The following is a 16718-nucleotide window of genomic DNA, read 5'->3' on the forward strand; positions in this document are numbered from 1 at the left end:
TAGGTATTGTATACTTTTTAATCACTGTCCAAGTAGTGATTTTGCTCTAGTGGTTTACCTGTTTGTTTTCAATTTTCCTCTCTTAGGCCTGCTGGGGTACCTGAGGCAGAGGCAGGGGCTGTGACAGGTAAAATCATCTATATCTTTGTCTTCAATGGCATATTGGTCTTTATCAAACGTCTGATTTTGTATGTATCATTTTATTTATGAAACCAATACATCTCATCATGTTTACCATTCTGCTCTCAGGTCCCCAGTGATGTAACATCTCGCCACCAGGCTGCAGCATTGGACAGTGGAGGACTAACTATGGCTATCTCCCAGAGAGCACAAGGCTCCTTTTTTAAATCTGCTGATATGTTCTCTTGACATGTTTTTTATTTTCTCTTTTTTCTATATGAAATGAATCTACAGCGACAGTATTCTGACATTGGTTGATGCAGTAGGGTCGGCTATAAAACCTTCTGTCATATTTGATAGACACACATGAACAAGCGATTTTGTAAGTTAGAAGTTTACTATTTATGACTATTTTCAATTGTAATATTTCCACACTGTTAAATAAAGTGATGTAGATGGGTAATTGTTTGTTGTGTTCCGACTTTTCCCACAATCAGTCACTGGCATAGATGGTCTCCCTGTCAGTCACTGCTACTGGCACAGTCTTTCCCCAGTAGCGCAGTTCTAATGGATATTCAGCACACCCGTTTTGCTGATGTTGCACCTTTCTGCAGGCAATAGTAGATGAATTCATTCAACCTCCTGACAAGTGCAGCAACATCAAACATGCTGCAGCCTATTGTCTATAACCATTGTTGCATGCCAATCTGATAGGCCACTTTTGTAAAACAAAAAATGATAATTTTAGCATGAAAATAACTCCGTTATGGTTATTGGTATATTCTTGGCCAAAGAGGATCTAGCTGCAGGATGGATGAGGGAGAGGACCTGTCAAAGACAGCTTTTCAATAGTGACAGATGTATTGACTCCATCTAGGAAAGTGGCCACAATCGAAAGAAGAGGGGGGTTTACTGCATAAGTTAAACCTTTTTATCATCCCATTAGGAAAATACTTGAAATCATAATTCCCATTTGAAATGATAAGAATTCTCCTAAATTCACTTGGTCACTCAAATATGGGCTAACTAAGGCATTCCTTGTGAAATAATGTAGCTCATTAAACTAGAGTAAAATTATTGCATAAAAGATTACATGCATTTTCTACCTATAACACCACCAGGGACTTGCAGATGTTTTCTTTACTGTACATTTACTCTGTGTATTTTTATATAGATGAGAAGACGGGAATTCCTTTGTGCACAGCCTCTCCCTTGTTGCTCTGTTGCTAGGAATATCTTCTTGCCGCATTACAGGAGAAACCTGTTAGCGCATTCCTCCTCTCGCAGTTTCCCAGGCTCCTCGGGCATATTGATAGTAGGCTACTCGAGTGCAGTAGAAAACCATCCGCATTGGCAGGCACATTTTTTTTCAACTTCACACGGTCTTTGGGGGATACCTCAGTAGACTGAAGCTGCAGTATTGAACAGCCTATAACCGAATGCAGTGCCTGTGCATCACCACCAGAGGACCCCCCTCATGCCTTCTAAGTGTTGGTGCAATTTACTTTATTGAGCCGCAGTTTTCTTTATTTTCTTCCAATCCTACTCCACACACCTCAAAAGTGCGCGTCTTCCCATTTTCTGTCCGCTGACCTGAAAACCTGCATCGGGGCGCAAGAGAGACTCAGACGAAGACCCAGTATATCCACACTGCAGTCATGGCAACTAAAGGTTTGTCTTCTACTGAATGTAGCCTATGCTAGAGCATCTTTAAATTTAAAAAGACCAAAACAATTGAAACTACATAGTGAGTTTCATAATGTTTTTGTTGTTCTTCAGTTCAGTGTTTTAGGTACAGGTTCTTTGCTCAAGCTGTTCTTGCACATCAATTATTTTGGCTAAGCTTGCTCCTAGACTCATCCCATCAAGTTCTAATTTATGGAATTGATGAACAATTGGTGCATTGCTGCTAGAGCGCCATTACAGGCTAGGCTACTTTTCCCATGTTTTGATCCATTTCCGTTTAATATATGAACATATTGCTTATTATTTTTCTAATTACGTAATACTCACCGTCTTTTTTGTAAATTAATGGTTTTCTTATCATTTGTGAATGGTTGTGTTGGCTTGCCCATCAGGGTGCAAGAGGGGAGGGGTAGTGCGCTGGGGAGAAGTTGAAAGCGCCAACTTAGCCATTACATAAAGTGGGGGTTCAGCAACATAAATCCGCATTGTCGACGCTCTGTTTAATAAGTGCTGCCAAGATGATCTTATAGCCTACTGCTCGTTAAAGTCAAGAGATAGCATATTTACTTGAACTATGGCTGGGAGCTCTCATCTGAAGATATTGGAGAACAGTTCAGCACCAGCGGTGTGGACAGCAATTTAGTGTATAAAATAAAATATTGTACTAACAATTATTAGGATTGTTCTATTTTTGAACACATCCGATATGGATAATCGATACATGCAACTTGATTGATTGTCTTGTAAATCGCGTTGCACTGAACGCCTCTCGTGCGCTTCTAACCCACTTGCTGTGGGCGGTCTTTTTCTGCTGAGCAAAGACCCTGCATTGATCAGCGCTCCGCAGTCAAGCAGCACTGAGACATATGTGGTCGTCTTAAGAAAACGCCTAGTAAACTGGAAGATTTACGCATAAAATATTCCTGTTGGTGTAGCGCTTTGATTTTATTTCCAGTTGGTCTATTCGTGTGATCACATTAAGCAAAAATAACGCATTAACTCAAATTGCAATTGCTTTCAACGCTATCATTAGTATGCCAACTTAGAATCAGTGATTAATACGAGAGCAAAATCTGTCCACATTAGGCTACTCATATTTCGACGTTTTCCCAAAACCGGTCTAGTTCTGCTGTCCATGGTGCTGAACCGACTCCCATCCCAAAAGGGCGTCCCCATGAGCTTGGACTCGGGTTTTTGGCTGTTCACTTCTCCAGCACTGCAAGATTCTGCCGTCTTTTATAACTTACATTACATAATATTAGAACCTTGTTATTAGGCCTAATGTGGATGATTCTGATTAATAATTTGTGTTTTCTGTACAGAATTTACGTTTCATGATCAAAGTGACTTTGAATATGGTGAGTGAATTCATTAGAATGGATTCATTTGTTATTTGAGTCGGCCCAATACATGGCATGTGAGTTGTACCATGTTACTACTACTAATGGTCATGATTCTAGATTTTTTTTGTGGTTTCAGATTATGAGACACTTCGAACTACAGGGGTCATCATTGGTGTGATCTTGTTTGTGTCTGGTATCCTAATAGCTCTTAGTAAGTATACTTGCACACACACCGGCTAGTCTGTCACATGCTCACCCGTAACTCTCTGAAGGTTACTGTAACTTTTCATCCCTTCAACAGGTAAAAAACTCACATGCTCAAAATCGTCTTCCAAGTAAGAGTTTGCACATGGCTTGGCAGTTGCTCCGCCTGTGCATGTGGAATGCATCCGACTTTGGAAGAGGAGTCCCCACCAAATACAGGATGGCTTTACTAATACTATTTTACTGTTACCATGTCTGTTGTTTCCCCGTCTCTCCTCTCCCACAGTGGAGCCCATGTCTGAATGCTGCCTATTGGTTAAGATATTACAGTCCCGCCCTCCCTCCCTAAATCCAACAACACTGCCCAGCCATTCAACTAATTAAGCAATCCCCCTTATACAGAGCAGCATATTACAGTCAAATGTCTCAAGATAGTCTAGTAGTCTAACTCTGTGCCATCTTTGACATTTTAGAAAATAAAATGTTCTTGTCAACCGAACAATATTAAGGAAATGTCCTGCATTAGGACTTTTTTGGGGCCCCTTGGTTGAGAATGGGGGCCGTTGTTGCATGGGTTGGCAGTGTGGGTGGATGGCCTCAAAGAGTGTATGTTTACAGCCAATGGCATGCCGACCCAGTCTCTCCCTCTCCCCTACCCTTTGAGAGAGGACACCGATTGGGAAGATCCTGACAAATCTCTGCATTTTGCCCCAAATTGAATCCTGTGATCGTCAAAGCTTTGTGGCCCCAGCCCCTTCTGTGCATGGATACAGTTGACCTAATCCCTCTAAAATACCTTCTCTTTGGTCAGAACACACATGATCTTGGTTACGTTGTGGTTGTTTCCACAAAGCTTTGAGGTGAACTGAACTGTCAGAACTATCCAGGATTGCTTCCTTTAATTCCCTTTCTCTCCTTGTGTTATAGTGAATAACTGTCTTTTCTTGTCTTCTCGTTTTCAGCTCTAATCCAGCCGGCACCCAAATACCAAAGACAGAGGGTAAGCCGCCATGGGAGGGAGGTAGGGAGGGAGAGAGAGAGAAAAATAACACACTCTGTCCTCTATCTTGTGTTGCAGTGCCTCCTCAAACAGTATAGATGAAGTGTGCATGGAGGCGAGGGAGAGTCACCATGGGAGGTGCTGCAGAGAGGCCAACACACACAATAACACACTCTCACATTTATGGCTGACACACACCAGCACCCATTGGAACATCAAGTATGGTGCACACCCAGTCCAAGCTGACCAGAAGAATGACTGAATTGTCATTCTTGATTTAAATAAAATGTATATCAAGCCAAGCCAAGATGAAGATGTTACTCTTAACCGTCTTTGTGACTTGTGTATTAGGTGCTATCAATCTACCTTGCCCAGGAGAGAATGTAAAGTAGCCTTCAGTGCTGATTTGGGGTTTATCCTTACCCCAATCTGCACCAAAAGCACCTAAAAGCAAAAAAACATACCTGGCCCAAGATCAGCTTTCAGGTGCACTGTAAATCTATATCATGATATGGGTAGTGTTGAAACAGAACTGAATGCTGTGCTCTCTCTGTTCCTTGCTTTGACTTCATGCACACCCAAGAAAGTTGATTGCATGTCTCGTTTTACTGTATAGTACTCTCAATGCACTTTAGAAATCTACAACTGTATTATCCAGTCGTGAGAGAGAGGTCTTTTACATTTAGGATTTCACATTGAACCTGTATTAATAACCTCAAGCATGCATTAAGATATCAAACCAACCCCATTATCCCACTGTGTTTTACTGATGGTTGGCTCAGGATCTATCTGCTGTCATTTCTGATGGCATTAAGTGGATTGTCGTGGGTGGTTGTGTTCTAGGTGGCAATGAGAAGAATGTCAACCCCATGTCAGATGTTAATTTTACAGCAATTTGAAACAGAAGCAGGAATGAAGTCTCCTATCATTCTCTGGGTTCTGTAAAAGGGTGCCACCAGTATAGTATTGTATGTCAACAGCCTTTTTCTTTCTCCTAATGCATTTTAAATTAGATTGCACGAGTAGAATCATTCAAAGCACTAAAAAGGTATTACCTTGGGTTGAAGGAGTAGGCATTTTAAAAGTGTATGAGTTTAAGCTTAATGAAAAGGTCAATACATTAAGATAAGAAGGCACAGTAACTACCTGCAAATAAAATGTCTGTATTATCATTATTTAGAGCTGTTTCTAACTTGCTGCAAGTACAATGTCTGTTATCTTCAGATATTTTTATTTACCGGTATGCAGCACTAGTAATGCCTGATACTGAGCGAGTGGTGTGATTCTCACCAGAGCTAACCAATAAGACAGCTGCTGCAATAAAAATCACCCTGTATACAATGGTCTTATTTGATTTATTGTTTACAGTTATTTCCCATATCTTTTGATCTGAACCTTTATCAATACATACATGTGGATTAAAATAGAGTATTAAATAGATAACAAATAGAGATATTTGAAGAACAGATTTAATTCCAGCGTAAAGTTTAGGCAATTCAGTTAATCAGAAGGATACATTCAGTGAAAAGTAACAGCAGTTTTACACTGTTACAAACTGTCAAAGTAGACCCAAGCAGCCAAAATCACCAGATTCTCTAGTACCATTTTTGAACGATAACATTAGTTATTCTCCTTCATGTTAACTCACCTATGATTTAGACCTAGGAACACATAAAGACATCTCTGTATGTTCCTAGACTAAGACTGCCCAGGTTCCAAAACTAGAGGAAATCACATTCAAGTCTGGGGAAATGTTGTGTCATATCTACAATGAGATGTTTTATTTTATTGTATTTTCTATGCCACTTACAATGATGAAGTAGCATATTCACTACAACAATATTTCAAAGGGCACATGCATGCTACCTCATTGGAGATTTTTTTTTTTAAACAGTCATAAAAGGTATATGAGTAAGTGATGGATGTTTTCTTGTCACAACAAAACATGTTGTGGTATTTTCAATCATGAGTCATGTTTGAAAATACCTGATTACTTTAAGGTGAAACGAGTCATAACTGAAATACTCCTCCTATAATGCCCTTTAAGAAATAAATACTAATGGTACTACATTGTATACACTGTTGATATGTTATATAATATTATATAGCATGTGTGGTCAATATCAACATATTCCCTTTACACAGTAAATGTAAAATGTTCTTTCCATAAGTCATAGTATGAATGAGACAATATACAGGGTGTAAAGTACTTAAAGTAAAACTACTTTAAAGTACTACGTTTTTTGGGGTATCTGTACTTTACTTTACTATTCATATTTTTGACTACTTTTACTTTTACTTTACTTCATTCCTAAAGAAAATAATGTACTTTTTACTCCATACATTATCTCTGACAACCAAACGTACTTGTTACATTTTGACAGGGAAATGGTCCAATTCACGCACGTATCAAAAGAACATCCCTGGTCATCCCTATTGCCTCTGATCTGGCGGACTCACTTAACACAAATGAGTGTTGTAGTGTGCCCCTGGCTATCTGTAAATTAAAAATATATATATAAGGATTTGAAAATATGAATACTTTTACTTTTGATACTTAAGTACATTTCAGCAATTCTATTTACTTATGGTACTTAAGTATATTTAAAACCAAATACTTTTACACTTTTACTGAAGTAATATTTTACTGGGTGACTTTCACTTTTAGTTGAGTCATTTTCTATTAAGGTATCTTTACTTTTACTCAAGTATGACTTTTGAGTACTTTTTCCACCAATGACAAAATATTAGCTATTCAATGAGTGCTGTGAATATATCAAATATAAAAAGAAAATACCTAGTTAAGTTATAAAAGACATTGAAAGCATGCGCACAATGGTACACTGTGTTACATGCTTAGTGAAACAACAACCACCTTTCAACAAACCAATATGATTTCTGACCATGGTGGGAAGTTTTGACAAGAGAATGAGTGGGGGTGGTAGCCCAGAAACCCTCCTCAGATATACCTCTAAGGAGGGCTTCCCGGCTGGGAGGGTACTCACACAATGAGTCTGGGAAGTCTTTGAATATAATGTAAACGATTTCATAGAAATCAAGGTTGTACTGAGTGACAGTAATGTCAGGGGGGACTGGAATACCACCTGTTACCACTGCTCATTGCTGGCTATCCATTAAACAAAAACAATAGCCGCCCATTAAGCTAGAAAAATACATAAACGTCATTGCTAACTGAATTCAGATAGGGACCAAAATCATGTCAATCACACATATAGTTTCAAAGTGAATGCTCTATATAGAGATTCGCAGTGTTTGAAAATCCTCACATGAAGATACGCTAGAATCCCTCCCTGTTGGAAGTACAGATGTCTGGATTCAACCTACAGTACAGACCTTCAGTACTTCCTCTGAAAAGAGGTGGAGGGATACACAGGGACATAAAAAGTAGTCCGGGTCACTCTTGGTCCTGTAAGGACATTACACGTCGACGAGAGGAAGCACTTCGCTTCTTCAGGATGAGCTTGAGCTGAAAACAGACGGGACAGGAATAGGTGAGCTGAGATTATATGAATGAAACAAAATGGCCATTTGTAGTCTGTCTGTCTGTCTGACTGCTCACCTGTTCCCCGTGGGGTCCACTCTGCAGCAGGTGTGCAGGCTGATCGTTCTCCAGGTTGCGGATTCTGGGGTCGGCCCCTCTGCTCAGCAGCAGCCTCAGCATCTCCTCCTGGTGTGGGCTGCCATGGAGACCAGCAGCCATGTGCAGTGCGGTATGACCGTGGGCCTGCCGGTGAGGAGTTAAAGGGAATCATGAAGCTGTGAGTATTGACCAACACTAAGGCAATAATTAGATATGCACACACTGTCGATGAGTCTCCCTTTCTTTTCACTCTTTTCCTTTCACCTTTTCACACACTGCTGAAGAAGTTATACCTCTCCTTTCTCTTTTCATGGAGTCTCAGGACACTGGTCAGTTTCTCTACACCTTTGAAGAGCGGACAATCTCACAGCAGCACTGACCTTCATGTTGACAAAGTCCCTCATGTTGTCTAGGGGGGTCTTCAGCAGATGGCGAACCAGCTGGATGTTCCCCTCCTTCACAGCCAGGTGAAGAACAGTCTTGTTACTTTTGATTTCCTGGAAACAGAGGAAAACACTGTATGAAGCCTCCAAAGGAAACCGCAATGTGCCGAAAGTGAGGAAAATATTCAAAACCCATCATAGATTTTTGCAGGTGTGAGGTTGGGTAGACAAAAAGCTGACTAATAGCTCCAGATTTGATTTATTTTCTACCAAAATGAACCATGCCATTCCCTTGGGAGGACGGAGGTATAGATGGTGTTTTCTACTTATTGAGTACTGGCACCTCTTGTAGAACACTGGCTCTAAAATACTAACTCTGGTATGTTACATTTACGTATTGCATTCAGTACCTGGCTGGTCAGGGAGGCTCCGGTGTTGAGTAGCATCTGCAGCCAGGAGAGCTTCTCCTCTGCTAGAGCATGGAGGCTGGCATCACCCAGCCCTGTGGAGGAGAGGGAGGAGAGAGTCTTCACGGTGCCACTGTGGGAGATGGCTGCACAGTGCAGAGGAGTCAGACCTGAGACAGGAGTGGGAAAATAGTTTATTCTATTGTTGTTACTTATTCTGTTGTCTTACTATATCTTTTGTCAGATGTCTTTTGAGTAATGGTTGTGCTCTTCTCATTTGACTGGATGTTACCTTCAAAATTGCGAGCCTCCAGGTTCACTCCAGGCCCAATGGAGAGAATAACCTACAAATACAGATCCAAAGATTGAAAATGGTTATTCACATCATTCTGTTATTTATCTAGATTGAGCCCTAACAGATGATCACTTTGGTTGAAGGCAGTGCTGCTGGTTTACCTGCATAACCCTGGGGAAGCCATAGGTGGCAGCAAGATGAAGTGCTGTTTGACCTTTGACATCACAGGCATTTATATCCGCCCCTAAAGACAGCAGATCCTGGACGATTTCCGGATGGTTAGCAGTCACCGCCACCAGCAAAGCAGTCTGGGATACAGGATAGGGGGGGTTAATGCTATTAAACTAAGGCTCAATATGTATGGCATCCACACATTTATTTTAGAGGAAGCATATTTGGGTTGAACTCAATCCTGTGTTCTCTAAAGAAGAAGTGTCTTCTTGGTGCATACCTTCCCCTTGTGTTCCTTGGAGTCTAGCCTTCCCAGCTCAGCAAGCCTCTCTGCTGCAGCGAATGCATACTCCCTCAGGCCTTTGGCTGTATAAATATGCAGAATCCTGACAAGACGAGACAACGTGACAAATTGGTTTCAGGTGACACCTACAGTCGAAAATGTTGTAAAATCTCATGAGACATAAGACACTTTAATTTGCCAAGTTTCTCTTAACATTTTCTCAAACTTAGTCATGTCTACTTTCTCAAAATCAGGTCACAAGCTGATGATACACACACACACACTTACGTGTCTCCGTCGTCATCCTGCCAGGTGGTTCTGCTGTAGTCCATCCCTCTGAGGAACATCCTGGCTTCCTCCAGCTTAGTGACATCCATCTGGCCACTAAACACCTGCTGGACAGGTTCTGTGGGGCCCAGGGCCCCCGACGACCAGGGGAAGACAGCGGTCTGCAGGGGCCCAGAAGGAACCAAACTAGACACAGCCTCGGTCACTGGACACTCCGTCTGTAAAGTAAAAATATTGCTATCATCAGAAATGCTATAGCACATACTGTTCATGTACTTAATAGCACGTGAACAACAAGTAGTCAAAATGATGATGTAATGTCAAATTGCTTCTGTTCGAGAAACCAGTCCTCCTTACATAATGCTGAGGCATCCTGGTGTCTGGGTAGTCCTGAATCTGCTGTGTGTTGTAGCTGGAGGCCATCTGAGGGCCGTAGGCCGGAGTATGGCTGTAGTCCATTGAGGAGGATGGGCTGGAGAAGTAATTGTTCCCCATAGGGGAGAATGGACCTTCCTGTATGGCCGAGAGGGCTTGGTGCTCATCCATAGGACCCCATCTCTCATACCCCACTGCCATATCTGAGTAGCTGCTGGCTACACCTGGGAGGGTCACAAGTTAACCCATCTGTCAATGTCAATGGAAAAGTATTTGAATCATTTGACAATGTATTTGACCCAGGTCTGGTTGGGTTGCAAAGGGCTTACATGGGTGATTCAAGCAGTACTCACTTGTTGAGGTAGACTTCTCTGGTGTTGACACCTGTTGGGAGAGGACAGTGGCAGTGGAGACACCGGTACTGGTTGTTGCCGTCGAGGAGGTTTCCCTCTTCCTCTTCTGCTCCAGGAGTTTCTTCACTGTGGGAAGAGTGTAACACGGCTTCTCCTTCGGTGCTGTGGAGACAAAGGTGATGTTGCAATGAAAGATCTTTGGTGGATAGTCATGAAGTCGACCGTGACATTTTTTCTCTATTGGGGTGCTTTTCTACAATGGTCTACTATTCTTATCAGACATGTATTACTACAGAGCGACACAGCTAAGGCTGTTGGTATAGTGTTATGACATAATATGAAGTAATGTGGTAATTTTGGATAACGCTTCATTCTTTAGTTTTTGGATTGAAAGGATTGGCAAAAAGAGGCCATTCTCCAGCTTTGTGATTTACCATGATTCATCTATGATATCATGTTTACTCTTTTTCCCCATCACTTTCTGTTCCATTCAGCAGCCAGAGGAAAGAGAGATAGTGGTGAAAAATATAGGTATCTGAGGTTTCCAGCTTGATATTGCTCGTGTGCAGCAAAACAGGGTAGTTTTCCTCGAAGTCATCACCCCGCACGTGAAAGACAAAGCGACATTTCCACTGAGGAGCATAAACAGGTAGAGAGAGAGCTCTGAGGAACCTATTCCATTAGGAAAACAGGCTGTGAGGTCAGAACTAACAGATAGATTCAATAGAACCACTACCATGTGGAGGCTTGCCACTACACATTTTCTGTGACTCTTTCCTGTCTAGCTCCGTTACGCTGGCTGTGGTAAACCACAACACCTTCCTGTCACTGCTGTGTGTGCCGAGAGCACGTTACAACCCAGAAGTGAAGAGTGAACATATAAACGTGGGCCATGTCTGCTCTGCTGTGTGTCTGGGCTGGCAGCCATAACATAGTGTCTGACTATTAGCATGATGATTCATAAATGTGGTCATGGAGTAGATTGTTTCTCGCAGATATCTCACATCACCTGTCTTTTTCTTGGAAGACAATCAAGCCATAGAAAGGGGGCTTTTTGGGGGGTGAGCCTGAGTTTTTGGTCTAGTTGCAATAACATATTTGAATGCTACAGGAGTCTCATCTATTCCTCAAGGGGATTCAGTGAACATAGGAAGGAGTGATAAAAACACACTTTTGTAGTGCCATCAACACAGTTTCAGTAGAACGTCAAAATCGCTGACTCGAGAGCGAGAGTATAGTGAATGCCTGGTTGAGGGGTGTGTTGCATTTTCACTTTTCGTATCCCTCTTACAGCGAGGAAAGTTTGGTATCACTTGAAGCCACTCAAATGGATACAAAGGAGGAACTGCCTTTTTGTTCTGCAATTGTGGAAACTCCAGAAGTTATTAACGTTCTGTTCCTTGTCTCTCTCTTCTCTTGGACCTGAGTTTTACTTGTCTCTCAATTTTTTCTCTCATTTATTTTCTCTTTCCTCAGTTTACTGTCTTGCTGAGTAAGGAATAAAAGACAGACTACTGGCACTTGCATAACTAAAAATAAGACGGGAGATGCCAAGGTCTTGTAGCTAAACTAAAATTAAACATTACATCAATTACATGCGCAATTTTCATACCTTATAACAATGATTATAAACATTACTGTAAGAGACTCCTATTGTATTATATTATTATTAAAAATGTATTGCTACTACTGTTATAGGCCAAATAAGAATCAATTTGCCAAACTATGACATATTGGTAAAATGAAACTGAAAATGGGTTGTGACCATCTCAAGACCTTATTCCAATGTATCTAATGAGTTCATCTTCATACCATACATCATCAGATACTGTAAAGTGAATCCCCCTACGTCAGTGAATCCCCCTACGTCATTTCTCAACATTCACCACAGTGTAGGAGGGATGAATACTAATAGAGGGGATGCCTCACAGGGGTGAGAGAGAAAGGGTGATCTACACACGGAAGGGCAGCTCTTGCCAGTGGTGCATACTGTAGACAGCAGGTGTGCCTACCCAAAAATAATCTCATGCAAATATTTGACTAGTAGTGCATCTTGGGGGATAGAATAACCCCCCTACAGATACAGGATAGGCTACAGTCGGGTATTAACCCTTAAATGCAGTCTACTGTCCATGTCCAAAGCCAGTATTTATTTTAAAATACCCACAGAGAGGGAGAACTGTCCTCAATAGATGTTCTTTGTCACCAAGCAGGCAACAAATGTCCTAGCTGTAGTCTGTAATATTACCTACATAGTGATGTAGTGCTCTATAAAGCATATTGCTACTTGAGTTTGGGTATAGAATAATGCACGTAGTACTCTACAAGTCCATTTGAACCTAGAGTTACAGTACATCATTAGGCAGACAAATAATTATATCAGTGCAGAAAGATATTTACATCAGCCTATTGCACTAAACATCTTCAAATGTCGATTTTTACAGTTGTCAAAGTTGGGACGTTAGTTAAACGATCCATGACAAGGAGACAGGGCTACCTGGGATACCCTATCTGAACGCTGTTGCGATGTAATATTTAAATCGCGGAAACCCCTGGCCATTTAGTCATGCGCGTGGGCGGCGGGGATTCCGACGACCGTTCTGTTTTCTGGCTCAATATGATACGGTGCCGAGCAGAGAAAACGAATTGAACTTCCTCAATGAGTGTGGCACTGTGTAGACTAATATATTGCATAGGATTGACTAGTATGCGACACTATGTCCGTCGCCGGCAGTGGCACTGCGCAAAATCAAGTTCATTATTGCGTGTGTAAAATAGCCTATCCGGATTCCACCTTCACACCCACGGTTAAAAGGTGAACTGAGATGTTACGAATATGGGCGAGGGTTGAGAGGGTTTCCCCACTGTCTGTTTTCAATACGCAAAAGTAGGCTATTGTTTTCATCATTGCTTATAAATGTTGACTTAACTTCTTAATATTAACGTTTTTAACAATCTCACATTAGTTTGATGCACTCAATTGTATGATATGATATAGGCCTACCCACTTTATAACAACCCTCATTTCTTTTGAATGTTAGTCCTGACTTGTAGGCTACTTGCCACTTATTAATCAAAACAATGATGTAACTTAGACATTAGGAATGGATGTTCAAAACTGAGCAGCAAGAGAATGTAAAAAATAGCTTTTGATTGTCAATGACACAACATCCGCTATATGATCACAATATTCGTATCTAGGCTTATTAGTAGCCTGCGAGTCAATGTCATATTCATCATCAACATAACAAACACTCACATTTCTGCCAGTGCATGTCAGAATCCCTTTTTCTTTGTAGCACCTTGTCAGCTCCTCTTGGTCCAAAATATTTGATGTCTCTTCTTCAGGGTTTGAATTCGCAGCGGTTCCTGATCCTGCTGTAAGTGTCAGATTTGTGTGTCTCTTCTGTCACAGGCTCGTTGTAATCTTGCTACTATGTACACACATAACACGTTGCCGGTGACGCCATCTCCATTTCCAACACCACGCCCACTATAGTCTGTGAACATTGGGTGCGCAAGAGCACCACATCAAAGCGCAGCGCAACGCTCCACTTGCTCAGAGATGGAGGGTGAGGGAGGGAGGGAAGAGGAGGGTGTAGACAGAGATAATATTTGTTATGTTAACCAACTGACTTTCCACAATATTTTCTGAATTAACAATGTATGTTCTGATTCAAAGTGTGGGGATGATTTTGGCTACCAGGTTACCTTCTAATTTGTTTGTATGTGTTTTGTGTGTGTCAGTGGTGATTTTAACATGTGAATCTTGGTGGGGCAAAAAGTGGTATGCATGCCAGTAAAGCCACTACACAACACAACACTAAACAATACATTAATTGCCGTTTAACGGTGACAAACTGTGATCACAAACGGCCTACATAAATCTGTCCCAACAGCAGTCCCAACATCTTCCCACTGCTACAACTGGCTATGAGCGGAGCCTTGTTTGGCAGCGAAACAGTCCATTCAGCCTCATTTACTGCCTTAAAAAAACATAGATGATATGGCTGACTTGAATCCAAGATGGCGTAAGCAGTGTAGGCGTGTTCTGTTTCGTCCTCTCGTGTACTTTTGTATTTTTTGTATATATATATTATTTTTTTCTATCTCTTTTCGATTTTTAATTCAATTTTACCTTCCGGTAACCTACCTCACCCAATGTGATACGGAATCGCTATTATTTTTTAACTTTTTAACTTTGGAACACATTCAAGAACCCCCAGTAGCTAACCAGCTAATCAGCTACAAGCTATTTAGTCATTTTTAGCCACTGCTAGCATCTTTTACCTTCTGCACAGACACCAGCCCTGTTATTAGCCTGGATATTACTCACCAATTTACCAGCATCGGACTGTCTCTTCACAACAACGCCAGATTCCTTTCGTAATCCCTGAGCCACTACTTCTGATCCTCACAGCTAGCTTGCAGCTAGTGCCACTGCCACGAAGCTAGCACCAGTTAGCAAACAAAATTCTACAATACCTCTTTCGCCATCTGGCTTGGATTCTCTGTCGACACGGCCCCCCGCCGCACCACCACGTCTGGTCTGCCGACGAATACCTCATCCGCTGTGCCCTCAACCGGGCTCCGTCTGAGCAGACCACCCCCGGGCTACTAACTTTAAACGCCGCGTGCTAGCGTAGTGGCGGCTTCCCTGCTCCATCTACGGCTGCCCCCCCGGACACTATGATCACTTGGCTACATAGCTGATGCCTGCTGGACTGTCCATTAATTCACGGTACTCCATTCTGTTTATTTGTGTTTTATCTGTCGGCTCTGTGTTTTAACTCAGGCTCTGTGTGTAGTTAATCCGACCCTCTCTGCCTAGTCATCGCCATTTTACCTGCTGTTGCTGTGTTAGCTGACTAGCTGCTGTTATCTCACCTGTTGTTTTAGCTAGCTCTCCCAATCAAGATCTGCAATTACTTTATGCCTTACTGTATGTCTCTCTCAAATATCAATATGTCTTGTATACTGTTGTTCAGGCTAGTTATCATTGTTTTGGTTTGCAATGATACCTCCTTTGTCCCACCTCCCACACATGCGGTGACCTCACCCATTGAGACCAGCATGTCCAGAGATACAATCTCTCTTATCATCACCCAGTGCCTGGGCTTGCCTCCGCTGTACCCGTGCCCCACCATACCCCTGTCTGCACATTATGCCCAGAATCTATTCTACCACGCCCATAAATCTGCTCCTTTTATTCCTTGTCCCCAACGCTCTAGGCGACCAGTTCTGATAGCCTTTAGCCTCACCCTCATCCTACTACTCCTCTGTTCCTCGGGTGATGTGGAGGTAAACCCAGGCCCTGCATGTCCCCAGGCACCCTCATTTGTTGACTTCTGTGATCCAAAAAGCCTTGGTCTCATGCATGTCAACATCAGAAGCCTCTTCCCTAAGTTTGTCTTACTCACCGCTTTAGCACACTCTGCCAACCCTGATGTCCTTGCCGTGTCTGAATCCTGGCTTAGGAAGGCCACCAAAAATTCTGAGATTTCCATACCCAACTATAACACTTTCCGTCAAGATAGAACTGCCAAAGGGGGAGGAGTTGCAATCTACTGCAGAGATAGCCTGCAAAGTTCTGTCATACTTTCCAGGTCTATGCCCAAACAGTTCGAACTTCTAATTAAAAAAATTAATCTCTCCAGAAATAAGTCTCTCACTGTTGCCGCCTCCTACCGACCCCCCTCAGCTCCCAGCTGTGCTCTGGACACCATCTGTGAATTGATCGCCCCCCATCTAGCTTCAGAGTTTGTTCTGTTAGGTGACCTAAACTGGGATATGCTTAACACCCCGGCAGTCCTACAATCTAAGCTAGATGCCCTCAATCTCACACAAATCATCAAGGAACCCACCAGGTACAACCCTAAATCCGTAAACATGGGCACCCTAATAGACATTATCCTGACCAACTTGCCCTCCAAATACACCTCTGCTGTCTTCAATCAAGAGCTCAGCAATCACTGTCTCATTGCCTGTATCCGCTACGGGTCCGTGGTCAAACGACCACCCCTCATCACTGTCAAACGCTCCCTAAAACACTTCTGCGAGCAGGCCTTTCTAATCGACCTGGCCCGGGTACCCTGGAAGGATATTGACCTCATCCCGTCAGTTGAGGATGCCTGGTCATTCTTTAAAAGTTACTTCCTCACCATATTAGACAAGCATGCTCCGTTCAAAAAATGCAGAACTAGGAACAG

At 42.2% G+C, this 16718-nt stretch overlaps 2 protein-coding genes and 1 long non-coding RNA gene across 6 annotated transcripts in view; 2 read left to right on the forward strand and 1 right to left on the reverse strand.

Annotated features, from left to right (window-relative positions):
* Positions 1-583, forward strand: part of LOC129837955 (FXYD domain-containing ion transport regulator 6-like) — a 28414-nt gene extending 27831 nt beyond the window's left edge. For all 4 annotated transcript variants that reach the window (XM_055904549.1, XM_055904551.1, XM_055904550.1 and 1 more), the window contains 2 exons: positions 87-127; positions 250-583. In XM_055904549.1, coding sequence (XP_055760524.1) covers positions 87-127; positions 250-260 — 52 coding nt within the window. In that variant the 3' untranslated portion in view covers positions 261-583. The remainder of the gene's footprint in view (positions 1-86; positions 128-249) is intronic.
* A 2903-nt stretch (positions 584-3486) lies between these two features.
* On the forward strand, positions 3487-5694 carry LOC129837956 (uncharacterized). The gene is made up of 2 exons (XR_008756792.1): positions 3487-4353; positions 4432-5694. It is a non-coding gene; the product is annotated as an uncharacterized LOC129837956 (long non-coding RNA).
* On the reverse strand, positions 5693-15650 carry LOC129837954 (NF-kappa-B inhibitor delta-like). Its single transcript, XM_055904548.1, has 11 exons — positions 13769-15650; positions 10510-10671; positions 10139-10380; positions 9782-9999; positions 9491-9596; positions 9201-9347; positions 9037-9088; positions 8748-8914; positions 8335-8451; positions 7934-8098; positions 5693-7840 (listed from the first exon to the last, which is right to left on the reverse strand). Exons 1-11 carry the CDS (start codon positions 13782-13784, stop codon positions 7769-7771), a joined length of 1464 nt encoding a protein of 487 aa, XP_055760523.1. The 5' UTR covers positions 13785-15650; the 3' UTR covers positions 5693-7768.
* Between the last annotated feature and the right edge of the window lie 1068 nt (positions 15651-16718).

This window comes from Salvelinus fontinalis, chromosome 38 (genome assembly GCF_029448725.1).
Source record: "Salvelinus fontinalis isolate EN_2023a chromosome 38, ASM2944872v1, whole genome shotgun sequence".
In the NCBI taxonomy this organism is placed as follows: domain Eukaryota; kingdom Metazoa; phylum Chordata; class Actinopteri; order Salmoniformes; family Salmonidae; genus Salvelinus; species Salvelinus fontinalis.